Source organism: Kuraishia capsulata, genomic scaffold (genome assembly GCF_000576695.1).
Source record: "Kuraishia capsulata CBS 1993 genomic scaffold, Kuraishia_capsulata_scaffold_1, whole genome shotgun sequence".
Taxonomy (NCBI): domain Eukaryota; kingdom Fungi; phylum Ascomycota; class Pichiomycetes; order Pichiales; family Pichiaceae; genus Kuraishia; species Kuraishia capsulata.
Window position 1 is genome coordinate 105,917 of NW_019172950.1, and position 23,672 is coordinate 129,588.

The window sequence follows — 23,672 nt, forward strand, 5'->3', positions numbered from 1 at the left end:
TTTGAAATTCTTGAATCTATTCTGTTGTACCTTTCCACAACATTGCAACGTGTCTTTGAGAACAGCAAAACCGACAAGGATGCCACCCAAGACCACAAAGAAACAGACATCTAGTGCTGCCAAAGGTGCCGCAAACAGGCGTAGAAAGTCCTCTGTTGGAGCCATCAACCTGGGGGATACCTCGGTTCCGGGACTGGGATCCAGGGGATCCGAGCAACGCAACAAGAAGTTGGATGAAGCTCTTTCGAAGAAAGACAATTCCGACCTCGGAATCAGTAAGAAAATATTCGTTGGAGTGAAGGAGCTATGTCTGAGACATGTTTGGTTACCATTCTTGTTGATCTTGGTCTCAGTTTGGTCAGCCTATCTACTTTCTGACAACCATACCGAGTCAAACCCATTGCGCATGTTCATCGACGTATCCTACGAGATCCCAGGAACTGAGCCCAAGATGTACGGAAAGGGCAAAAAGGATTTTGCCTTTGTGGCTTTCTATATGCTATTTTTCACGTTTACCAGAGAATTCACAATGCAAGTGATCCTTAGGCCTCTTGCATACCGCTTTGGAATCCAAAAAGAGGCCAAAGTCAAGAGATTCTTGGAGCAGATGTATGCGGTGAGTTATTACAGTTTCACTGGGCCTTTGGGATTGTACATCATGAAACAGACGCCATTGTGGTTTTTTGAGACTACTGCCTTCTATGAGAACTTCCCTCATAAGACTCACGATCATCTGTTCAAGGTGTACTACTTGGCCCAGGCTGCTTTCTGGGCCCAGCAATCTGTAATTTTGATTTTCAGATTGGAAGCTCCAAGAAAAGATTTCAAGGAACTGGTTTTCCACCATATCATCACTATAGCCCTTATCTTCCTGAGTTACAGGTTCCACTTCACCTGGATGGGACTGGCTGTCTATATCACCATGGACATATCCGATTGGTTTCTGGGACTGTCGAAGTCCTTCAACTACGTAAACGCAAGAATTACTGGACCTTTCTTTGCTGTCTTCACTGTGGTTTGGTTCTATCTGCGTCACTACCTCAACATCAAGATCCTGTGGTCTGTCTTGACCGAGTTCAGAACAGTTGGTCCCTTCGAGCTCAGTTGGGAAGATCAACAGTACAAATGTTGGATTTCGCAGCCCATCGTGTTCGTCCTCATCTTTGCCCTTCAGCTTGTGAATTTGTTATGGTTCTTCCTCATTTTGAGAATTTTGTACCGTTACGTCGTCCTGCATGTGGAGGAAGATGTGCGCAGTGAATCCGAGTCTGACAACGAAGAAGACGCCAAGAAGCAGAACTAAGTGCACATCAACTATTGAAGCCAACTAAGGCTCCGTTTCGGTTCCAGACATCGTGACGAACGCTGGAACTACACGTCATCTGCTGCCAGATGCCGAGTCTTCTACTAATATATCATAATAACTTATGGGCAATACCAATTGCTTCTTCGGAAGACTTCTTATATGTACAAAATGTAGTTCGACTCTGTAGGTTCAGCCTTCGAAGTAGGCATCCATCTTCGACGAAACGGCTTCCTTGAATCTCACACCAAGCTCTTGCGAACTCAAGCCCTGAGCAACCTTGTAGGCATTGGCAGTCTCCAATCTTCTCTTTCTGCCAGTTTCACCAGCCTTGGACAGCACACCGGCGATGATGTTGGTGGCTCTGATCGAATCGTCGTTAGCTGGAATAGGGTAGGTCAACAGCGAAGGCTCGCAATTGGTATCCACTATTCCGATAGTTGGGATTCTGGCCCTACTGGCCTCACTAAGGGCCGGTCTATTTTCAACTGGGTTCAAAATCACCAGCAAGTCTGGCTTAATGTACTTCGACTTCTCCCAGAACGACAGCTCTCTGTCAGTTGGCTTGTCCTCCAGATCGAGCTCAAAAGTTGGCTGGGGCTTGCTCTTTGGATTGGAAATAGCACCTGGGATCCATCTGCGACTCACGTAAAAACCATTGACCCTCTTAGCAGCCTCGACCACAGATCTGTGTTGGCCTTCTTTAGAACCCACAAACACAATCACACCACCGTTCTCGGCAACTCCTTCCACCACCTTCGCAGCACGCTTCAAATACACCAGAGTCTTCTCGAGATCGATTATGTGGATCCCCTTGTACTCGCCATACAAAAACGGCTGGGTCGATGGACGCCATAGCGACGTTGAGTGGCCCAAATGAGCACCCGCAGCCATGAGCGTCTGCACCGTGGTGCTGGAAGGCTTTGGTGGCATCAGTACATCCTTGAATGGTTCATACACATCTTTGACCACAGAGCCAAGTTTGTTGAACTGGCTCTCCACGAATTTCTTTCTTAGCACGAGTTCCTGGGGAGTGTAGGGTTCTGAGTCTTTACTTCTCACCAAGTTTGGCAGGTACGAATCTGACTCGTTCGACAACGTTCTTTCCACAGGAATTCTTGTTGCAAAGTCGTACAGAAACGAATCCAACTCCTTCTCCAATTCCTGCTCTTTCGCGCTCTTCTGGGTCTCTGGACCAAGGGCTTCACGAACCTCACCTTTGGTCATGTTGAAAATTTCTTTCAACTGCTGCGAGGCCATGTATGCAGCTTGTTTTTCGCTAATTTCTGGTTCAGTCACTGCCGGTGTAGACTCTGCTGAAGCCTCGGATGCTTTTTTATCTTCTATCTGAGATTCAACCTCATTTTTCGTTTCAACCGTGGTGGTGATGGTCGAGTTGAATCGCCTTATTGGCGACAGAACTGTCAGCGACCTCAAATCTGCACGGAGTTAGTTGATGGTCAAATAATGAAAAACGACGCATTCTGAAGATACTACTCACAACTTCTGGCCAACATCGCCCCTCGGATAATATCTTGTGTTCTGGTAGTTTGAGATCCCGGAGGTTTGACAAATTTCCTCCAGTCAATGGGCTTCATCGGGTTTTGCGTGTGCTTGCTAAACTCCGGGTAACCCCAAGAGCTTGGTGGTCCTCTTGGTTTCACAGTATGGGGAAAGACTCTGGTGCTCTTTGCCTCGATAACAGAGTCAGAAATGTTATGGACTACTCGATTACTCCCATCTCCAAGTTGCTCGATGATCTTGTGGAAAACTTGACTGGGTTGACACTTGTGGTTTTTTTCGAAGAGCCCAAGCTGGATTCTCGCAGAGAGCTCAAGACCATCAAACAAATTAGAAATGCGGCCCAACTACAAGTGGTGATATTTGATATAAATCAGAATGGGCTTGCGGCATTTATCAATTACATTACCCATGTTGTTGCTTTAGAGAAATTCACCAGTATCACTATTTACGGCTTATATGGCTATCTGGACTCTGCGCCTTTCAAATCTCTCAGCCATTTGAGATGGAGATTGCACACTGCTTCAAAGGTCTTGACCTTAACCCTTGCCGAGCCCAGTGAAATTGACTCCAAATTCATGACTTATAATGAATTCATGAACCAATCATGTTCTTGAATCATCCATGATCGACTCTCACTTATAGCGAATATACGAATCAAGTATGTTCCTGAATTTGGCCTCTGACGTGGAAAGAGAGACATCCAGACTCTCCAGCTCTTTCACCTTGGTGTCATAGTTCTTGATCATGAGGGCCAACTCCTTTCTCAGAGGTATCATTGCGTTGTACATTTGCGAGATATCGTCCTGCATCAGCAATTGGTTCACCTCCTGCGGATTGAGCTTGGCTACCTGTTCGATCTGGTTCAACTTGTTTAACAACTGCTCGATCTGGCGACCCTGCGACAAAAGCTCCACCTCCTTGCGTGAGTTTTCGATTATCTCCTTCTTGGTCGGTTCTGGCAACTTCTCCACATAGTTCAATGGGAAAACCCCTATTTCGCCTCTCACTGATCCACTCCACCATTCCTCGTAGATCTTCTCCACAACGGTGATGATATCCCCAGCCTTGAAGCTCAGCTCGTCAGGGCTAGAAGAATTGAAATCATACAATGCTCTGACACGAAGCACCTCTCTCGGTAACGTGTTGATCTCGTTCTGTATCTGCTGGACGTTCTGTGATGGTGCTACCTGCTGCTCCACTGGGGTAGGTGGTTGGAGCTCCCTGGGTGGCTCATAGGACTTTGCACCCGAATCCTCAAGTGACGCCTTCAACGCTCTTTCTAAGTCTTCTTGTTCCTTCTGTCTTTCGTTGTACTTCATAGGGGCGGGGGCAGAATCGGAATCGTAAAGATATGGGTAACTACTCCGAAGTTCGCTGTATAGTCTCTTCATACTCTGAAGAGAAGGATCGTCTGCAAACAACTCAGAAAGTTCCTTCACCAAGACCGCGTAGTCTCGTCTGACTCTGATGTCAATCTTGTGATTCTTCACCAAGTCCTTCAGGGTTTTTACAAAAGCCTTGTTGGAAAACTCTTGTTTCATCCTGGATCCACAGTTGTTAGCTAGTGCCTTGATCAGAGAAACAACCCTCAATAGAACGTTCGCATCCCTCGTCGTCAGTCGCTCATTCAGACCGTTGATGGCAAACTTGACTCCTTCTTCTGGATCATCGTTGATAATATCAGGAACGATCATGAGCTTCTCCCAGTCATCATCCGTGAGTAATGGGTCAGTGGCACTCGCTGTAAGGGTGTTAGTATGATGAACCAAGCGCTTACTCAAACACCCGAATTAAACACTCACCTATTGCCTGATCAATTTTAGGATCCCTCTGTTTCGGTTTTGAGCTAAACATTTCAATATATGACCTTAATGACGAAGACCAAGAACAAACCCTTGAGTAGAAGGTGGGATAAATATAAGACCCTACCCAATCTGACAGGGAGTGTGTGGCTGTGTCAAAAAGTCGGGGATGAACCAAGAACCGGATCCCGGCACGCTTTAAGATAGATAGCTACACAACATTCCTCTGTTGTCCATATCACAGCGTACCATCAATCATGGCGTCTGTATCTGCAATCATAAGCTCCATGATCAAGGACTCACCTCCTGGTGATCTGGCCAGTTTCAAGGAGGATTTACACGTGATTCTGGGAGAGTCCAAGGTGGACAATCCTGAGAAGATCGTCTCTTCAAGTCTGGAGGAGTATCAGCTGGAGGAGGATTTCCAATTGGTTCCGGTGAAAGGGACTAATGAGCTGGTTTCCAAGTACAACAAGGACGGGGTGAAGTTCAGTGGTGATGGCGTGAAATTTGGGTATGACTTTTCCAAGGACAAAGCCATTGACATAGAGACGGCTGAGACCGAGAGCGGATTGAGCTCTTTGGCTGCTAGTTTCGAGGAATACGTTTCCAGTCATTTTCCGTCGAGTTATAAATCGTACGTCAGCAGAAGCTCCACCGGAAAGATTGTATTGATCGCTGTTGATCTCAAGCACAACGACGCCAACTACTACAACGGCAAGTGGCAGTCGGTGTATGAGTTTGACGAGACGAGCGGGAAGCTCAATGGTTTGATCAAAGTGAAGATTCACTACTATGAAGACGGAAACGTTGTTCTTGCCACGAAGTCACAGGTGTCGGAGACTACCACTTTGGGCAATCTCGTCGCGAAGATTCAGAGCGTGGAGAATGACTTTGAGCTTGATATCCTGACCAAGTTCAGTAGGTTGAATGAGAACTTGTTCAAGAACTTGAGAAGGCAGTTGCCTATCAACAGATCGAAGGTCCAATGGGGCAAGTCTATCAAGAACTACAAGCTGGGTCAGGATGTTGCTGGTGGAAGGGATTGAAGAAAACACTAAACCAAAACATTGGTTCCATTTGAGACTACCTTCTATGGAATTTCACTCAAATTCAAATATTATGACACGCAGTATACAGTAGAAAAATAAGTATTAACAATGCAAGATAACCTGGCCCATCACCACAACTTCAGCAAAGTCCAAAGAATGAAGATGGCCAATAGCCCCAGTATAACCATTCTCGTCAGACTCGTATTTTGGTTCATTACACGGGCAAGTTTTGTGCTCGTGGTTTTCACGCTGGCCACCAAAGTGGACATTCCATTGTTTAGATCGTTCACTATGGACGAGTCTTGTGCTGCCTGTGTGTTTATGTCCTGTGTGATCTTTTTCAAAGAGGATAGCTTTGAGGCCAAAGCATCAAACCTGTCAGTGTTTTCTGACTCAAGTTGAGAGAACCTGGACATTCCTATGTGTTCTAATTTGAAGAAACGATGTGCAATGAGCCTATTGCGGGATGAAACACGCTTGTTAAGTCAGTGGCTTTAAAAGTGAACAAGTGGGCAAAACACGCTTCGATAATCACTTATCCAGCTTAGACAGATAAAACCAAAGTAAATTCAACGAAGTATGAAATGAACTGGAATGCACCAGCTTGGAACAAGGAACAGCTCCACGGTTAGTGAGGCAGGCCTCTTAATCCGAACTCGTTCGAATTGCAAATATTTATGTTTGCCACGACTGGATGAGCCGCACGGAGAGCTTAAATTAGCTAGAGGTACCTGGTACTTTTCAATTATAGGGAAGTATTTAAAGAATGTATAATCTCTTTATTGAACATTAGCACATAATTATCCTATTCTATAGTGGAGATTGAGACAAATTGGAAGAAATTGAACCATCGAAAAGTCAAAATTCTGGAAATATCTAGAAAAATATAATTTTGCAAAAAAGTACCCAAAATAAATAGAGTTTGGCGTAAGGTACAGTCTTTGACATGGAACCAAATAAAGTTTTGACTCTCTTGTTGTGCAAAAATAGGTAATAAATGCATAATATCAAAATTCACTTCAAATAATTTAAAAAAATAATAAAAATCAGAAAACGACGACACCCAATACGGTACTTGGCCTCGAAGCAAACACTCCAGGAGTTTACTTTAGTTCTTCTCTTCAACCTCCAAAAGCTGGTTGATAGCTTGGCCCTGGTGGAGCTCAGCACTAATCTGGGATTGGACGACATGAAGCTCCTCAGGATGGTCGTTTTGCCATGCTCTGAGCTTGTGAGTCTGGCCGGTGCAATCCCAGTAGATACCACGCAAAGAGGTGAAGATTCCGTGTCTACCTTCATAAACAGGGTAAATAACAACCATAAACAATGTGTAGAACATCCAAATGATGGCAACAACAATCCAACCAGTGAAGAACTTCTTGCTGAAGACGTAACCAGAGCCGTACATGGGCATTGGCCAAACGACGATCATAGCCAGGGTCAAGAAGATACAGATGTAACCTGCCCTCTTGGCTGCAATTTTCAACGAAGCAGCCTCTTCCTCTTCCTGGATCAAACGACGCTGTTCAGCGATATCATGGGCGTACGACTGGGCAACAGAAAGAACGGGCTTGAGAGCACCGGTCTCTTCGTCAATGGATTGGACTCCCTCGGCCTCCAAGATCTCCTCGGTCTCGTCAACTCTGCGGATGGTCTTGAAGACTTCCCAGTCAAAGTTTTGAGGTCCAAAAGCATAAGTCAAGACTGGAACGAAAATCAGTGGTGACAACAGGGCAACCACGTTACCGATAAGCATTGGGTCATCGACGAAGGTGTTCTCGTAGGTAACAGCACCAGTCAAAGACTTGGTGGAACCCAACCAAGAGGCAATGGCACAGACACAGCCAAGAATTGGAGACCAGATAGCAGCCTGTTTGTTCTGCTTAACTGAGAGAACAGTCAGGGCACATGGCAAGACGGCAGAAGAGATGATGACTCCCATTAACTCGTAAAGATAACCCATGGAGACACCTGCATAGTGCAAACCAGTGGCAAAACCTGACATGGCGAGACCAAAAGCAATGACAGAGGCGTGCGAAGTGAGGATCAAGGTCTTTCCCTTGGCATTTGGGTTGATGTAGCCCTTGTAGATATCGTAGGTGAAAATGGAAGAAACGGCAATGAGCTCAGCAGACATGGCAGAAGTCACGGCAAAGAACACGATCACCAGAGAGGCACCAGCACCACCTTTGCCCATCAAAGCGACGGCAGCATTTGGAAGAACGAGCCCAGAAGAGACTTGGTCGGAAGTGAGTCTGTTTGGGTAGGTTGGGAAACTGGGGTGGTCCTCAAGAGCAACAGCAGCAAGACCCATGGTGGTGGCAGTCAGCCATGGAATGGCCATCCAGGCCAAACCTCCCAGGACATAACCGGGCAAAGCAGCAGCTGGAGAAGAGGCAATTGCCTTGTTCCAGTAACCGTTGTCCAAGAACACGGTTCCGAAGTTACCCACAATGTTGATGACGAAGAAAATTCCTCCAGATCTGGTCTTCATGGTGAGATAGGATCCCTCAGCATTTCCCTCAATTGGAGTGACCAAAGCCCTGGCAGTAACGAGCTCCCACACCTTACCAGGAGATCCGAGAGTGTCACTGGATGCAAAGGCAGTGAACGCGAACGTCAGAATAATGATCACCAGGGCAATCGTGTGGGCGTAGTCCGTCAGGAAGGTCGCCTTCAAACCACCAAACAAAGTGTAGATGACAACTCCGACAGGCAACAGGAAACACGCAGCAACACTGTTCATTCCGGTAATGTCAGTAATCACGGCAGAACCTCCAGTCAGCAACATGGCGGTGACCAGGATGTTGGTGCTGATACCAAAAAAGATGTAGACAAAGTGGGCAGCTGTTCCATATCTGGCCTTGATAAGTTCGAGATAGGTGTGGGCACCAGGGGCTTTACTCTTGGTGGTGACGGCCAAGAAAGCAAATAAAACAATTTGACAGGTGGCACCTGCGGCGTAGTAGAAAGCTCCCCCACTGGAGGGTGTTAGTAAAATTCGAGGAGGACACTCCCAGCAAAAGACTCGGGGTTTGAAAAAGTCACCGTTGATATCGATTGAATATATCGAAAATACCAGTTTGTCAGATATTTCGAATATACCAATACCAACGGTCCAAAAAGTTCACTTACATTCCATTCTTGTACACTTGAGAAGTGGATTGCAGCAGAGTTGCAGCCCAGGTCCAGGACGAAACGACCGCAGAAGCGATAAGACCAGTCTTGACGGATCTACCAGCAGTTGCGAATTCCTCGGCAGTAATAATTTCGCGTTGGTAGCGTCTCAAGATCCAGGTGGTGGCAATCATACCAAGGGAGAAGGCAAGACCGACTCCGACAACGACACCATAGCCGACGCCTTGTGAAAGAGCGTATTCAACCATGTTAGTTAAGAAGACCTAGTCGAGTAGTAAGCTGAGTATGGTCGATTGCTCAATTGATGGGTTGATTGATGCAAAATAAAAACAGAAGCCACAACTGAGCCTCCGGACGGTTATATATATGTCAGAGTTGAACACGATCGACGTATCTGCAAATTTTTTTTTCTAGTTGCACTGTTATAACATCTTTGCATACTCTTGGAAGCTGCTTGCTTTTTCGCCATATCAGCGCCGTATCGATGCACGACGATAAGCGCCGCTAAAACCATGAACCAAATGGGACGTCTGCCAAAAGGTGTACGGGTACCAAACTTTCGGCGACATCTCGCCGTCACCTAAGACGGTGTGCTAGCGTGTCACTAGGCCTAATTTGGGTATGACCTCAAACCAGCAGGTTTAATGGGGTTTTTTTGCAATTTTTTTTGCAGATTTTTCAACGGCGGAGATTATGGCCTAGGATTAATGCATCTGCGATGATCTTTCAAAAGTCCACGCATGAAAAAGGTTGTTCTGTACCTTGCCGGAGGCGGGGCATGTGCCGCCGCCTACTCGGCTATCTAAAGTGTACCGCTTTTTATTAGAAATGATCTGAACGATAACATGACGTGAATAAAAAATGATCAGTCACGGAGTGAAAAGTTTTACATCGTGATGTTCTTGATAAGAAAACTTGTCAGTTTTTCAGTTTATTCTAAGTTTTGTTGATGATCCTGGTCATTCCCTAGAGACTTCGCTCAGCTTCAGTCTCAGCTTGCCGCCCGCTGGGGTTGAGTCGTGCGAGGGTGCCCATTGCCCTTACTTATCTGCCCAATGATATCCAGAGTTTATGGAGAACCAAAAGCCGCAAATTGTGCTGGCTGCTAACGTTTTTTTGAGTCAGAAGTGAACCCTGTCAAGGTGTATTATTTTAATTGCGTGATTCCTGCGGTGTGTGTTGTTTTACAGAAAAGCTATGAACCGCAGACTGAGCTCCAAGCCGGGGACTGGCAAATGTTACATATTCGTATATAAAGAGGCCAAAACATCCGGTTGAACACCCTTGTTGCGATAAGGTCGCCATGATATGGCAGCCTAATCAGAATTTCAGATGCCCATAAATATTATGAAGCGGTGTTTCACAACGCCGGGATAAGACTTACATGTTGCTTATCACGTGATGAAGCTGCAGCCTTTTGGTTTGCCGGTAGCTTCCATGACGAAAGCCAGCACTAAACTGTTACCGAGCTACAAACAATACCAAGCCAACACCGAGCTATTAATTAACCAGTCAGCTCTAAGCGATAAACAGTGCCACTGCCAAGCCAATACTGAGCAATATTAGTGCTATTGCAAAGTCCCATCCATAATGGTCTCCTCGGTGCTTTCAATTGACCAATAAACAGCATTGACGCCCTTCGGCATCTCATGTACTAAGCAGCCCCGTCCTCGATGTCAGGCTCGCACGATTTCCCGAGATATGCCTGAGCGGCCTCGGAAGACAACCCATCGCTTCGTAACCTGCAATTTCCCAAATTAGCGTGAACACTACTTTAATGAGTGCACGCCATGAAGAACCCGATGGAAGAGAGGAGAGACGGACGTTGAAAGTGTTAGCTTCACCTTCAGGCGATATCATTACCAAAGCGTTCCAATCCCTCTTCCCCCTACCACTTGCTCATCGCTCAATTGTCTCGTTCTGTCTGTGTTTTAGCTCAGATTGCTCAAATCGCTCAGAATTTCTTTGAACACTGCCTTTCCCAGCCAAGGGAACAGCACATAGATAATTGGGGTTTTCAAGGAGGACATGAAGGTTTCTCGGTATGTTTTTGGTTGTTTATTTGTGGTTTTTTTGCCACGTTGAGATCTGGTTTCAACCCATTGGACTGTTGCTTTGATGCTTGCTTGTATTTGCGCTTTACTAACTTTGCTTCAAGAAAACCTCTTTTGAGGAGCCAGGAGGAGCTCGACAATGCCTCGGCTTCGTCTACGAGTTCGCTTGAGAATTTCTCGGGGCTTTCTACGAGCTCGTTGATATCTACATCTTCGGACCAAAGGCGCAATATTTTTAGCTCCAAATCAGACAATTCTGTTTCTGCTTCAAGCGCAGACCCTAACTCGGCGCCTTCAACAGCAGCTACATCGTCGCAGCCATATGCCAAGAAGGGCTGGAGAATCGGAAGATACAAGACTGGAGAGGCCAAGGACATGGGTAATTTGCTTCAGCAGACTGCCCAGGCCAACAGTTTCCAGATGCAAAAAAGAGGAGGATTTTTGAGGAGAAGCACCCAGCACAAGAGGCCAAAGACCAAGAACGGCATCCCTACGGAGTTCTTGTTCGTGGACATGTGTCCTCCAAAAGAGGACTCTCAGGCAGTCCAACCTCCAGTTGCGAGTGTGGACAGTGCGGGTGCTATAATGACGACCTCGGTGCCGATCGCAGAACTAGAGGAGAAGAAGCAGGGCCGAGTCTCGAGGTTGTTCAGGCACAGAAAGGGCAAGGACGAGCCAGAAGAGGAGATTCAGGTGGATCAGATTGAATCCTCTTCCTCCTCAAACTTGTTGAAAATTTTTCACAAGCAGGAGCAAGCTCCTCTTCAGCAGTCTCCCCTGATTCAATCTGGTGGTCCTTCGGAATTGCCTCAGATGGCACCCCAGCTAACCGGTTCTGGTGCTGGAGCCAAGTCAAAGGGCTTGAAAAGATTATACACGAACTTCAAGGCCGATCAGCAGTCTGCTACGCTGACTCCGAAGCAAAATACTCAACTGGTGCAATTGCAACCGCAGCCCCTCCCACAAACATCACAGCAACTCAAATCCAAAACGGCTACAGCGTCCTTGTCGCCTTTGCCTCTCCTCAAGCCTCAAATATCAGTCGTCACAGATGAAAGTGGAAAGTCGCGGGTTATGGTAAGACAGCAAAGTCCTTCACCAGAGATGGCAGCAACGCCAGCCTACAGTCCCTATCATGTACACTCATCTGAAGCTCATGGATTCACGCTTCCACTGGGAACGCCATATTCTATAGCCACAAGTGATAACGACGAGGCAGAAGATTATGACTACAACGATCTGGACTCCTCGGAGAGAATCAGTATTTTCACCGCGAACGATACGGACTCGGGCTACTTTCCGAACAACGGATACCCATTCTCTACAACTACAAGTGCGTCCATTGCCTCGAAGAAAACCAAGACAAACCCAGCGAGATTAAGATCCGACTCAGTGGCCTCTGAGTTCGAAACCCAGGCCTTCCCCAGTTTGATTGCTACCAGTTCAAGTGGAGCCGACTCGCCTGCTAGACGTATATCCAGATACAATGGCAGTGGCAGCACGCGCCATCACAGATCGTCTTCATCATTGGTACTTCCGCCTTCTCAGCAACCCACTCAGCAATCCACTCAGCAATCCAAAAAGGTGGGCTCCAAGAGGAACGGAAAAACGAGACAGCATTCAAACAGTCTCGAGAACCAATCCCTGGTCGGATTGGGTGTGGTGGTGAACCAACATAGCTCTGTTTCGCCTGAGCTGGAGAACTTTTTGAAGAATGACTACGGAGCAGGTCCCACCACCATCAACGCTCGCAGAACAATCTCCAACCTGGACCAATACTCGCTGGGCTCGAGTATCCTGTTTGATACCAACAACAGCCTCAACAACAACAGCACCGTTCTGAACACGCCTGTTTCGTCGTACCACATACCTTCCGATTCGCCGCAGTATCGTGAGAGTGGTGAATATGTCCCAATGGAACATGCAAAGTCTATGGAGTCAAACCACACCATGACCATGGCAATATCCGGAACTGAGGAAGATACCACATTTGTCAATCCGATTCCCGCAATAATGGGAGCCATGAATGGCCAATTTGCAGGGCAATCTCCTGCTGGTGGAGACGATTACTTTGATCTGAGCGCATACATCACCTACGATGCAAACACATCTGGCACCTACTGAAAGCTTTGACTGTTTCTGTCTCTTTAATACCGTTGTTTCTATACCATTTTACTGCTCAAATTCTCTTCTCAGGCGCTTTTTTTATTCCGCTTTTTATTCTTCTGTTATATAAAAATTTCATATAGCTTCATCAAAATTGGCTCGGGGGCCTTCTCAAAAGATCGTTCCAGTCTCAACTTTTTATCAGTAGCCAATTTTTTTTGAAACTTTTCACTCTTGGGCCGATAGCACGAAGCACTCCATATTACTCAACTTTATGCTATCCAGGATAGGCAAATTTCTTCCTAGAATTTCGAGCATTAGAAGAATGAGTACTATTCCGGAAGGGTTTGAAGAAAAGACCGAGGGATCAGCCACAATCCTCTACCCCAGCGAGGATGTGGATGTCTTCTACAACCCGATTCAGCAGTTCAACCGTGATTTGAGTGTTTTGGCCATCAGAGCCTGGATAAATATCCAGAACGAACGCAGATTGGCTAAACTTGAAAATCAGCCCAAAAAGCGCAAGATCTCCTCGACTTCTGCCGAGCCAACAAGATTCGTCAATATTGCAGAAGCCCTGAGTGCGACTGGCCTAAGGTCAATCAGATACGCCAAAGAAATCCCACAAGTGAAGAAAATAGTGGCAAACGATTTATCTGCTCCAGCTGTCAAGTCTATCCAGGGAAATATCGAACACAACAAGGTGGGTGACCTTGTGATTGCCAACCAAGGTGATGCTATCCACTTCATGAGCTCACCAGAGTCACAGTCGAAGTTTCAGGTGGTGGACCTAGATCCTTACGGAACCGCTGCTCCTTTTATTGACTCTGCCATCCAGTGTATGACTGACGATGGTCTATTGCTGGTTACGTGTACAGATTTGGCGGTTCTCGCTGGAAACTCATACCCCGAAAAGTGCTTCGTGCTGTATGGTGGTACCAACACCAGGGGAGATGCCGTCCACGAAAGTGCTTTGAGATTGGTCTTGAACCTTGTGGCATCCACTGCAGCGAAGTATGGAAAATGTATAGAGCCTCTACTTTCACTGTCAATTGACTACTACGTCAGATGCTTCATCAGGGTGAAGAGGTCCCCCATCCAGCTGAAGCAACTTGCTTCCCAGTCCATGATCACATATTTGTGTTCAGGTTGTGGATCAACTGCAAACCAATACATGGGCAGAAAAACCGAAGATTCCAAGGGTCAGGGTGGCTACAAGTTTAGCATGAGCCAGGGACCTCCAGTGGGACCCCATTGTTCCTTCTGTGGAAACGTTCACCATCTCACTGGTCCGATGTGGGGTGGAAATCTCCACAACCATGAATTCATAGACAAAGTACTAGAGTTGAAATCATCCGTCTCCGAGGGCCAGTACGGAACTTTGAAGAGAGTCGAGGGTATGCTACACATGGCTAAACAGGAGGTGGATGCACCGTTCTATTTCAAGCCAACTACCATTTCTTCTGTCCTGAAGGCAGCCCCTCCATCAGTATTGGATATTATCACGGGTTTGAAGAATTTGGGCTACGAAAGCTCTCTGACCCACGCCATGCCAAGTGGGATCAAGACTGAAGCCCCATGGGAAACCATCTGGTACGTGTGCAAGAAGCTCGGCGAGAAAGATGAAGGATTTTCCCAGAGGCTCGAGAAGACCAGTCAGACTGCTCCTGGCTACAAAATCTGGAAAAACGAAAACATAGGAAAGGATATTGAAAGCCAAGAAGACCTGTTCAAACACAATGAAACCACCAAGGCCATCAAGACACTGAGAAAGATCAAAATAGTGCGTTTCCAGGAAAACCCAACGAAGAATTGGGGACCACAGAGTAGGCCAGGAAAGAAATGAGCTGCAAAATAAACCCAATTCAGGTTGCAAACTTGCCTCAGCCATTTTTGTTCTCGATCTCACCTTGCGTGAAAAGTTTTATTGATCCGATAGATAAGAAATGTCGCGCGCATCCCAATTTCTGATAGCCTGAAGTAGGCTAGCAGTGTGGAAAAAAAATTAAGAGTCATAGTCTTCGAGGGGTATTTATAAGAGGAGATAAAAGTAATGAGAAAACTAGAGTTTATAAAACTTGAGTATGTCACTGGTTGAATTTTGTGAAGAATGAATGAGGCGTGGGTGTGTTGTCCGTATCAACGGTACTTCGCAAGGTCTAGGAACGAAGAGGTCCCTGATAACTGGCGTTCGCTGGTAGATATGAAGTACAAGTTTTTCCAGGAACCAAAGGAAAAAATCAGGATTACGGTATTTGATACGAAAAGGCAATCTTTGCCGGAGTTACCTATTACGAGCCAAAAACCAAAGATGAAGCTCGCAATCGACACAGACATTCAAGAGCTGTAAAGTATGTACATGACGTTCTAATTTTCAGTTGGCCAGTTTTGTTGTTCACTATTGTTTCACGATTCTCTCCTGTCCACCCATGTAGGGCCTCAATACCTTAGGTACTAATATCGAGTCCGTGGCCTCATCCCAAAAGTTTTCCACGATGGCCAGGATTACCCTGGGGACTGCACAGGCAGTGCCATTGAGCGTATGGACGAACCTGACCTTATTATTCGAATCTCTGTAAGTGGTGCTGAGTCTTGTGGCCTGGTAGTCCAAACAGATCGAACTTGACGTCACTTCACCAAACGCATTTCTACCAGGCATCCAACACTCGATATCGTACTTGCAATAAGCTGGGGCTCCCAAATCATCATATGGCATGTTCAAAACCATAGCATGCAGACCCAACGATTCCACAAACTCCATTTGGAATTGCACAAGCTTCTCGAATTCCGCCTCGGACTTTTCCAAATCATTCTCACACCAGATAAACAGCTCCACCTTATTGAACTCATGAACTCTGTACAATCCTCGGGTGTCTCTCCCTCTGGCTCCTGCTTCTGCCCTGAAAGATCTGGAGACACCACAAATCCTGTGCGGCAAATCCGTAAGTATTTGGTTGGACTTTAATCCTGCAATCGGTATTTCCGCAGTTCCGGTCAAGCTTAGCTCATCTGGTAATTGATAAACTTGTGTCTCGCCATTCTGGTCTCTGGGCTTGAAACCACACGCAAACGAAATCTCGTCCTTAACTATTGAAGGAGGCGATACCAACTTGAACCCATATGTTCTGGCCTTGTCCAGAGCATATTGTATGAGAGCCTGTTCCAATCTGGCCGCATCTCCCATCAGGTAGTACCAAGAATTGCCCGTTACTCTCGAAGCGTTAGCGAAGTCCACCAAACCGAGTCTTTCCATTATGGCCTTGTGATCTCTGTTTTCGGAGTGGTCCAGCTTGAAATCTGGATTGATAGTCTTTACTAATTGAGCCTCAGATCCCACGTTGGGCGATATCGCATTTGGCAGGGACTCAGCTGCCAATAGCATGGAGTCTTCCAGCTCACTGATCTTGTCCTTCAGTTCCTTCAATTGGGGCTTCAGAAGTCTCAGTTTGGCCAAACTGGCCTCATTCTTTTGCTTTGACTCAGCCGTCTGCAGTTTGCGGAGTTCCGTAAACGACTGTCTGAGCTCCGACCATTTTTCGTAGTTATGGGCAAACAGATCCAAATCAACCTTCACGTTCCGCAGTCTCGTGATTTCTGAGAGCGCCCCTAGGTTGGTGTATATGTGGGAAAAGTTGAAGACCGGTCTGCTGAGCGCGTTTGTGGAACGCAGCGGAAACTTCATCTTGAAAAATGCCCAAAAATCCTGCTCGGACCTCAACTCCAAGCCTTCTCACGCTATCTTCTCCCGAGAGCTACTTGAAAAACCCAGGCCCCAGCGGTCGTGTCTGAAATAGTTTAGTGAGTGCCACACGTCACTACATCGGCGATTGTCCTCGTGCTAAAGCCGGCCAGACCTATAGCCATTAATATAGGCAAGAGTACATGCAATAGAAGCATATCCTCTCACCCGACAAAAGATGCTTTCACGCCACAAGACACATAAAACGCGGCTAAATTATCCCAAACCATCCCAAATTGTTCCAAATTGTCCGCAACCTCTCCGGATCAAACAGTATATCCGCCAACGGTCGTAAAACGCTCTACTCCAAAACGCGAGTCCCTAAAACGTTCAACCGGTTTGGCCCGCCTCAGTTTTCGCTACACCCTAAAATGTCGCACCAACAGGAAGCCCTTTGCGGAGGGGGTTTTTGTTCTTGGAACCCTGAACTACGTTTTCTTTCCCCCTTAACTTTTCCTCTTCTTTCACGCCCAACATCCCGTCACAATCCAGTTGCGTGCACCCTGGCTAATTCTTTGCACGGCCATCATCCCGGCTATTAGGGAAATTCAGGATCTATTAGTTTCAGCCAGGCTGTTGGATATTCACACAAGGGCATAAAGGACAAGCACCCACCGAAGTGCCTTTTATTGGACAAAACACCAGGGCTACCGCATCCTTTTTTGTATCCTCTTGTCTTTTTATATCGGATTTGGCTTATTTCCATTCGAGCGGGCGACGGCTAATCTTTTTTATTCCGTGTCGCTTTCTCCACTTTCTTGCGAGAACAGGCGTTCACCATCGTTTTAGGTTGTTGTTAATTTGAGTCTTTTTAGCTGACATTGGCATTGTTATTTTGAGTTGTTGGTTGTGATTGGCACTGATTTGATATTTTGATTGATCTTGCCACTAGTTCCGTTAGTTGCCAAGCAAAGCCCACAGCCAAGTGTCCATCCCTCGATCACCCCACCACCCCAACAACCGAATCACCCGAATCAAACAACCACATATGCCAGACTCAGACAACCAAAATTTCCGCCGCGGCCCCTGGTCTCCGGAAGAAGATGCCAAACTGCTGGAATTGATTCAGACCTACGGGGCCACTAATTGGGTGCGAATCTCGCAGACCCTGGGCACAAGGACCCCGAAGCAGAGCAGGGAACGGTTCCACCAGAACCTGAAGCCAAGTCTGAACAAAACACCCATCTCCGCTCAAGAGGGTGCTTATATAGAGGAGCTTGTTGCCAAATACGGAAAGCGTTGGGCAGAAATCGCGAGACATCTCAATGGCAGGAGCGATAATGCCATCAAGAATTGGTGGAATGGCGGGGCAAACCGCAGAAGACGCGCATCTCAGCCTGTCAACTCCACGTCGATGCATTCGTCGCTTCATACTACTCCATCGCAGACTCCTACACCAGTGCAGTCGGCCGGAGCTTCGACACCAGCACCTCCGTCTCAGGGAGGCCCAACCCAGGAAGTGGCTTTCAAGACCTCGATATTCGACCAGATGCAACCTCCGGCCCAGTTACCACCCTTGAGGAACTCGCGAAGTGCCTCGATGGACTTGAAGATGACAGACGTACAGCTGCCTCACCTGCCCCAACATCTGTACCCACAACTCCCTCCTCTCAGAAACAAACGCAAGTATCTGGAAGAGCAATCGCCCCAGCAACAACAGCCCAGAAGACATTCCAGTGCGCAGATTGGAGTTTTCAACAACTTTTCTAGCTCTTCGCCTTCTCTGGTGCACACGCCTCCGCTCTCAGCTTGGTCCCCCTTTCCTTCGTCGCCTCTGTCACATCCACAGTCCAGAAATTCGTCAATATCGCACGAACTCATCAGTCTCGATTCCAGAAGATCAAGTATCCTGGATCATGATGTGACCCAGACAAGTCAGCTGAGTAATCTCAGTAATCTGAGTCGATCCAGCATCAACTCGCAGACCCAACGAGGCTCGTACGAGGATACAAATGCCAAACCACAGCATCATTTCCAGCAGGAACCCATAGTGCTACCGCACCTCCATAATCATGCCCCTGTCCCACAGATGTCGCAGATCCAGTTCCAGCCTCTCAGCGCACACCATCCGCTGTCGAAGTCGCAGCAGCCCTTGAATTCGCTCTTAAATCCGAATTTAAATCCGCAACAGCAGTTGAATGTGCAATCGAACCCACAATCTCAGTTGCATTCGTTCCAACCACCACGCGAGCAGGCTCAGCAGGAACTTTCACAGCAACAGGTGCAACTGCCTCCACCCCGATTGCCTCAGCAACCTGTCCAACAGGCCCAGCAGGCCCAACAGGCCCAGCAATCTCAGGTTCACGATTCGCAGGACTCCATCTTCAAGAAGGAGTTCACGTTCAGCGAGAGCAGTGAGGAGGAGAAGTCCAAAAGAATGAGCATCCAGTATTTGATGTGAACTTGGGTTGTGATCTTGGTGCTGTGGATAGCACAGATGGCCAAAACTTAGTTATCAAACTTACGGTTACCCAGCTTAGTTACCAAACGCCTATACTTAATCCTAGTTATATATACCAGTTCGGATTCAGGACATGTTCTCGTACTCATGTCAGAGTCAACCTCATATCACTGTATCTGATTGAGGTCTATTAATCATTCAAGTTCATCGCATATCCTTGTCTTTTACTCAAGTCCAGTATTCATTTCAGTTCATCACATATCCTGACCCATTTAGTCATCGTTGGATTATTAAAAGTTTCCAAGCTTTCGTCAAAAGAAGAGATTTTCAGCAAATCCTGGATGTTCAGCTCCACCTTTGCACTCTCGTACACTTCCCCATAATGGGCCGGATCAACAGTAGCTTGAAACTGCAAAACTCCCAGAACAAACCCGACTTGGTCTGCTATTCTCAGTCCGATTCCAAATCCTGAATCAAATCCTTCCTGGATTGTGGACTCTTTGCTCTGCGAAACACCATCAAGATAACCTCTCTTGCCGTGCACCTGCCGCAGCGAGTTGATGTTCATGTGTGTGGTTTCCACGTTTCCGTATGTCTCCTTGGAGTTGGGAGTGAAGTTGAACTCATCATCGGACCAGACGTCATCCATGGTCAAAAATTTCAGCGAATAAAGAGCTAAGACAATCGAAAATGTCTCATCCAGGAAGTAAGACTATGGCTGAAAAGTTAGATTACCAGCATTAATATCTGCACCGCCTCTGTGGCGCGTGCATTCATCAAAATCTTACAAGTTGAAATCGCTCCCACACTGCGAGACAACTTCACGCAATACAACAACTGGACCGCCAACTCAAGTGTAATATACTAAAATGTCGAGGAACAGAGAGCTGAATATGACGCAGATGATCGAGCGGGCTTTGGATGGGACTTGGGATCTGCCGGCTCTCTGTGACGAGTTGAAGAAACGAGATGCGAAACACGCAAGAGGCACACCTTCAAGGCTGGTGTATACCATGCACCGCACTATAATATGCAAAGCCCTTATGATGAGGCTCAAACCAGACCCAAAGGGAATGGTGCCTAAGGACTTTGTTCACGCGTGGGTAGCCACGTTCTGCCTGAAACATGATATCGCCATAGTGAACCAGACGAAGCTGACTTCTACATTGAGAGCTATATATCCAGATGCCTTGGTGAGGCGGAAATTTATACACGGGAACCAGGTGGAGATGTACGTTGGAATTACTTATTTAGGAGAAGATCCGGGCTGGGAATACCAGGGAATAGTCGAGTTTCCAAACTATTCCATACCAGAGATCGTGAAGATGTGGACCGAGGTGGTGAAGGGACTGGACGGAGAAAAGACGCGAAATGGCCACGAAAGTGACGAGCAGGCGTTTTGACCATCCTGCCTTGACGAACTTAGAGGGCCTAGACTCAAGCTTTTCTGGCTTTCTCGCTAGCCTGATAACGATATGCAATAACCCTTTAATTGATTTGACTATCTTCTCGCACTAACCAAGTCTGATGCCAGAGACTACCAAACTTTTCACAACAACCCACCCACCCGGTCCTCGTTCAACCTCTCGAGTCTCTCCTTTCGCAGATGATAGACCTTTCTTTCAGCTCTGAAACTTTTGATAAAGTCTCCAACAGAGTCGTCAGCCTTGAAGCTCTCAACCAGATTCTGAGCCACTTGGTCCGACTCCAGTATGGCAGACTGCAGTCGCTGTTTCAAAGCACCACTTTCGAATTTGTATAAACTTCCACTCAACTCCATGTCCAATCGCCTCAACCTCTCAACAGAAGCATTCGTCTCGCCGAGTCGTAGACTCACCTCATCAAATCTGCCTCGTAAACTTTCGTACTCCGATAGCAGCCTCTCCGCAAACTCCACCAGGTTCTCCACGACACCCAAGATCTGGCCCCTAATCTCTTCAAACTTGGGATTCATATAGATCTCACTTTTCAACAGCAACAGATCTGATGCCAGTCGCTGAAGATCGGGAACTGGCAATTCATGGAGGTAGTCAGGGATCTCCACACTGATCTGATTGAGTTTGGAGTAGAGCTCCTGAGGGTTCAGTACAGTGAATTCCGGAGCCTTTAGTTGGGGAGATAAAGGTGTAAAATTCTGAAACCGAATAGACATTTTAATTCTAAAGCATTGATTTTTGTCGTTAATCTGCTCGTTATATGTTGTTCACTTGTATAGCATCTCAATCGATAAACATGATATGCCACATCTGAATTTAGTCACCCTGTAATGATCGCGTCTTAACCAAAAAAGCACACCCACTTCTAGATCTTCCTCCTTGTCTTGTTTCTTATTCCATGAACATAGTATATCCAACGGGCTTTGTTCTACTGGCCATTTGTATATATTCGATGCTTTCTGCCGTGCGAGTTCCGGCTTCAACAGCCACAGCTACAGCCACAGTGATAATGATCCACGGGCTGGGAGATTCTGGAAATGGGTGGAAGTTCCTGGCTGATATGGCCCACTCTTCACCAAGGTTCAAGAATGTGAGATTTGTGTTTCCCAATGCTCCGGAAATTCCTATAACTGTGAACGGGGGAATGAAAATGCCGGGCTGGTTCGATATAGCGGAGTTTGGAAAAGAATCCAACACGGACGCCGAAGGGTTCATCAATTCGTGTGGGGTGATTCAGGATCTTATCCAGTACGAACTTGACCACGGTATTAAGGGCGAGAAAATCATTGTTGGGGGATTCTCTCAGGGAGCCGCTTTGGCTTTGGCAACTGGCGCCCTCTCAGATGTGAAATTGGGCGGGATTGTGGGACTTTCTGGTTTCGTGCCTTGCAAGGAGAAGGTCCAGGAATTGGCCAAAAACACCAACTTTGCGACTCCAATCTTTATGGGCCATGGAGACGCAGACCCGGTAATCTCGCACCGTTATGGTCAGTTGACCAGCGAGTTTTACAAGCAGCTCGGCTTCAAGGACCTTGACTTCAAGACGTATCCACATCAGGGTCACACTGCAGGTGACGAGGAGCTAGCTGATTTGTTTGAGTTTCTGGGAAAGATTGTTTGAGGATGTGAATATAGCCTCTGATTAGAGGGTTGGATTGGAGCTCGCCTGTTTCTTGATGAACAGAGTAACTTGATGGAGCATTGATTCACTTGAGGGACCAGTTCCCGAACACAAAGCCTAACTTGGCTCAATAACTTCTTAATTAACTCTCACTCCTCCTTCTCCGTGCGCCTCCGTTCAAATTTCAGCTCAATCTCAGCGGCCCACAGCGCTGCCGCGGTTTCGTTTGTGAACACAAACAGTAAGCTCAGAAACGGGACTGTTTCCAAACATGTACAAACAAACCCGAAAGTCAATAGATCGCCTTTTTGTAGGGAAATCATGTAGTCAACCTGTGCTGGGTTTAAACCTTTCATCTCGTAGTAGGCCTTCAAAGAGTTGTAGCCTCTGGTGGGAGATTTGAGCAAAATCACCAGAAAAACTCCAGCGACGGGAATAAAGTTCAACAGAAACAAGAAAATGGTCGAACCAATCCAGATCGGTAACCACAAGTTCTTGAGAGTGATTCTTTGGATTTTGCGCAGTAACGTGTCTCCTGTATAACCGACCATCAACAAGTCAGAAGAATCACCAACATACGGCGACTTTTCCCTAAAAGTGACCTCAAATACAGCCTTCAAAGGCCTCGGCAAAATAAAAGCCCTTATGAGGAAATTGACGATCTGATACGATTCTTGGATCACCATTACCAGACCAGAGATGAATCCAAACGGGCCGTTGAACAGTACCAAGCCCGAGGCATGCAGCGGGTATAGTGCAACTATCACCAAAAGATAAACCACGAAGAAAATTCCCAGCATCGGGACCAGAAGGTCTTTGAAAAAGAAAAATAACTTAGGATCATTGACGAATTTGTGGATGCCCTTTATCAACGTATGCACTATTAGCCTTCGTGTCAAATTGTGGGGTAAAAGGGTCTTGTCATACCAAGAAAGGATAAAAAACTGTCTTTGAGGTTACCACCTGAAACCCGACCTGAAAATTCCTAAACAGGAGATACAAAACTTGTGATTCCAAATACTCTTGAAAGACCATTTTGTGAATCACTGCAAGAACAAGGGCATGTTGGTAGCGCTTTGCCCGTTCGGCTTATCTACCCCATCGCTGAATACTAGACTCGCCACGACCTGTTATCAGAAGATAGAAAAGGTGAAAAGTACAGTATTGATCAGAATCTGTGGTTTATAAGGTGGTGAATATTAGGTTTTTGGAGAATTTTTGCTGATCTAGGCAATTTTCAGCATCAACTGCCCGAGGAGCTTATAGATTCTATCACACAAGACACCTCTGACGAATACCCACAACGGGTCAAGCTGTTCTCTATAAAACTCTCGTGCCTGGAGTTCTACGAGATAGAGTCACCACAGGAGCCAATTGATAGTAAGTTATAGTTTAGTGCAAATTCTGGATCCTAATCTTCTAATGTAGTTCACAGATGCCGAATTTGACAGAAAGCTCACCGGGTTCGCCCATACCTGCGTCATCAGCACACCTGG

The 23,672-nt window shown here is 46.7% G+C and overlaps 17 protein-coding genes across 17 annotated transcripts; 9 read left to right on the plus strand and 8 right to left on the minus strand.

Annotated features, from left to right (window-relative positions):
* Nucleotides 1–79: 79 nt before the first annotated feature.
* On the plus strand, nucleotides 80–1,303 carry KUCA_T00000058001 (uncharacterized protein; the record flags this gene model as incomplete). The annotated part of the gene is made up of 1 exon (XM_022604559.1): nucleotides 80–1,303. One exon carries the CDS (start codon nucleotides 80–82, stop codon nucleotides 1,301–1,303), a length of 1,224 nt encoding a protein of 407 aa, XP_022456116.1.
* Nucleotides 1,304–1,495: 192 nt separating this feature from the next.
* KUCA_T00000059001 (uncharacterized protein) lies at nucleotides 1,496–2,820 on the minus strand (the record flags this gene model as incomplete). The annotated part of the gene is made up of 2 exons (XM_022604560.1): nucleotides 1,496–2,742; nucleotides 2,805–2,820. The coding sequence occupies 2 exons, from the start codon at nucleotides 2,818–2,820 to the stop codon at nucleotides 1,496–1,498; spliced, it is 1,263 nt and encodes a 420-aa protein (XP_022456117.1).
* Nucleotides 2,821–2,970: 150 nt separating this feature from the next.
* On the plus strand, nucleotides 2,971–3,441 carry KUCA_T00000060001 (uncharacterized protein; the record flags this gene model as incomplete). The annotated part of the gene is made up of 1 exon (XM_022604561.1): nucleotides 2,971–3,441. One exon carries the CDS (start codon nucleotides 2,971–2,973, stop codon nucleotides 3,439–3,441), a length of 471 nt encoding a protein of 156 aa, XP_022456118.1.
* An 18-nt stretch (nucleotides 3,442–3,459) lies between these two features.
* On the minus strand, nucleotides 3,460–4,681 carry KUCA_T00000061001 (uncharacterized protein; the record flags this gene model as incomplete). Its single annotated transcript, XM_022604563.1, has 2 exons — nucleotides 3,460–4,568; nucleotides 4,630–4,681. The coding sequence occupies 2 exons, from the start codon at nucleotides 4,679–4,681 to the stop codon at nucleotides 3,460–3,462; spliced, it is 1,161 nt and encodes a 386-aa protein (XP_022456119.1).
* A 205-nt stretch (nucleotides 4,682–4,886) lies between these two features.
* Nucleotides 4,887–5,678, plus strand: KUCA_T00000062001 (uncharacterized protein; the record flags this gene model as incomplete). The annotated part of the gene is made up of 1 exon (XM_022604564.1): nucleotides 4,887–5,678. The coding sequence occupies one exon, from the start codon at nucleotides 4,887–4,889 to the stop codon at nucleotides 5,676–5,678; it is 792 nt and encodes a 263-aa protein (XP_022456120.1).
* A 131-nt stretch (nucleotides 5,679–5,809) lies between these two features.
* Nucleotides 5,810–6,097, minus strand: KUCA_T00000063001 (uncharacterized protein; the record flags this gene model as incomplete). Its single annotated transcript, XM_022604565.1, has 1 exon — nucleotides 5,810–6,097. One exon carries the CDS (start codon nucleotides 6,095–6,097, stop codon nucleotides 5,810–5,812), a length of 288 nt encoding a protein of 95 aa, XP_022456121.1.
* Nucleotides 6,098–6,789: 692 nt separating this feature from the next.
* Nucleotides 6,790–9,067, minus strand: KUCA_T00000064001 (uncharacterized protein; the record flags this gene model as incomplete). The annotated part of the gene is made up of 2 exons (XM_022604566.1): nucleotides 6,790–8,662; nucleotides 8,817–9,067. The coding sequence occupies 2 exons, from the start codon at nucleotides 9,065–9,067 to the stop codon at nucleotides 6,790–6,792; spliced, it is 2,124 nt and encodes a 707-aa protein (XP_022456122.1).
* Nucleotides 9,068–10,847: 1,780 nt separating this feature from the next.
* KUCA_T00000065001 (uncharacterized protein) lies at nucleotides 10,848–12,997 on the plus strand (the record flags this gene model as incomplete). Its single annotated transcript, XM_022604567.1, has 2 exons — nucleotides 10,848–10,861; nucleotides 10,978–12,997. The coding sequence occupies 2 exons, from the start codon at nucleotides 10,848–10,850 to the stop codon at nucleotides 12,995–12,997; spliced, it is 2,034 nt and encodes a 677-aa protein (XP_022456123.1).
* Nucleotides 12,998–13,253: 256 nt separating this feature from the next.
* KUCA_T00000066001 (uncharacterized protein) lies at nucleotides 13,254–14,825 on the plus strand (the record flags this gene model as incomplete). Its single annotated transcript, XM_022604568.1, has 1 exon — nucleotides 13,254–14,825. The coding sequence occupies one exon, from the start codon at nucleotides 13,254–13,256 to the stop codon at nucleotides 14,823–14,825; it is 1,572 nt and encodes a 523-aa protein (XP_022456124.1).
* Nucleotides 14,826–15,089: 264 nt separating this feature from the next.
* On the plus strand, nucleotides 15,090–15,329 carry KUCA_T00000067001 (uncharacterized protein; the record flags this gene model as incomplete). The annotated part of the gene is made up of 1 exon (XM_022604569.1): nucleotides 15,090–15,329. The coding sequence occupies one exon, from the start codon at nucleotides 15,090–15,092 to the stop codon at nucleotides 15,327–15,329; it is 240 nt and encodes a 79-aa protein (XP_022456125.1).
* Nucleotides 15,330–15,377: 48 nt separating this feature from the next.
* On the minus strand, nucleotides 15,378–16,661 carry KUCA_T00000068001 (uncharacterized protein; the record flags this gene model as incomplete). Its single annotated transcript, XM_022604570.1, has 1 exon — nucleotides 15,378–16,661. The coding sequence occupies one exon, from the start codon at nucleotides 16,659–16,661 to the stop codon at nucleotides 15,378–15,380; it is 1,284 nt and encodes a 427-aa protein (XP_022456126.1).
* Nucleotides 16,662–17,706: 1,045 nt separating this feature from the next.
* Nucleotides 17,707–19,119, plus strand: KUCA_T00000069001 (uncharacterized protein; the record flags this gene model as incomplete). The annotated part of the gene is made up of 1 exon (XM_022604571.1): nucleotides 17,707–19,119. The coding sequence occupies one exon, from the start codon at nucleotides 17,707–17,709 to the stop codon at nucleotides 19,117–19,119; it is 1,413 nt and encodes a 470-aa protein (XP_022456127.1).
* Nucleotides 19,120–19,360: 241 nt separating this feature from the next.
* Nucleotides 19,361–19,768, minus strand: KUCA_T00000070001 (uncharacterized protein; the record flags this gene model as incomplete). Its single annotated transcript, XM_022604572.1, has 1 exon — nucleotides 19,361–19,768. The coding sequence occupies one exon, from the start codon at nucleotides 19,766–19,768 to the stop codon at nucleotides 19,361–19,363; it is 408 nt and encodes a 135-aa protein (XP_022456128.1).
* Nucleotides 19,769–19,988: 220 nt separating this feature from the next.
* On the plus strand, nucleotides 19,989–20,522 carry KUCA_T00000071001 (uncharacterized protein; the record flags this gene model as incomplete). The annotated part of the gene is made up of 1 exon (XM_022604575.1): nucleotides 19,989–20,522. One exon carries the CDS (start codon nucleotides 19,989–19,991, stop codon nucleotides 20,520–20,522), a length of 534 nt encoding a protein of 177 aa, XP_022456129.1.
* Nucleotides 20,523–20,668: 146 nt separating this feature from the next.
* Nucleotides 20,669–21,271, minus strand: KUCA_T00000072001 (uncharacterized protein; the record flags this gene model as incomplete). The annotated part of the gene is made up of 1 exon (XM_022604576.1): nucleotides 20,669–21,271. One exon carries the CDS (start codon nucleotides 21,269–21,271, stop codon nucleotides 20,669–20,671), a length of 603 nt encoding a protein of 200 aa, XP_022456130.1.
* A 236-nt stretch (nucleotides 21,272–21,507) lies between these two features.
* Nucleotides 21,508–22,176, plus strand: KUCA_T00000073001 (uncharacterized protein; the record flags this gene model as incomplete). Its single annotated transcript, XM_022604577.1, has 1 exon — nucleotides 21,508–22,176. One exon carries the CDS (start codon nucleotides 21,508–21,510, stop codon nucleotides 22,174–22,176), a length of 669 nt encoding a protein of 222 aa, XP_022456131.1.
* A 149-nt stretch (nucleotides 22,177–22,325) lies between these two features.
* On the minus strand, nucleotides 22,326–22,976 carry KUCA_T00000074001 (uncharacterized protein; the record flags this gene model as incomplete). Its single annotated transcript, XM_022604578.1, has 1 exon — nucleotides 22,326–22,976. One exon carries the CDS (start codon nucleotides 22,974–22,976, stop codon nucleotides 22,326–22,328), a length of 651 nt encoding a protein of 216 aa, XP_022456132.1.
* Nucleotides 22,977–23,672: the final 696 nt, after the last annotated feature.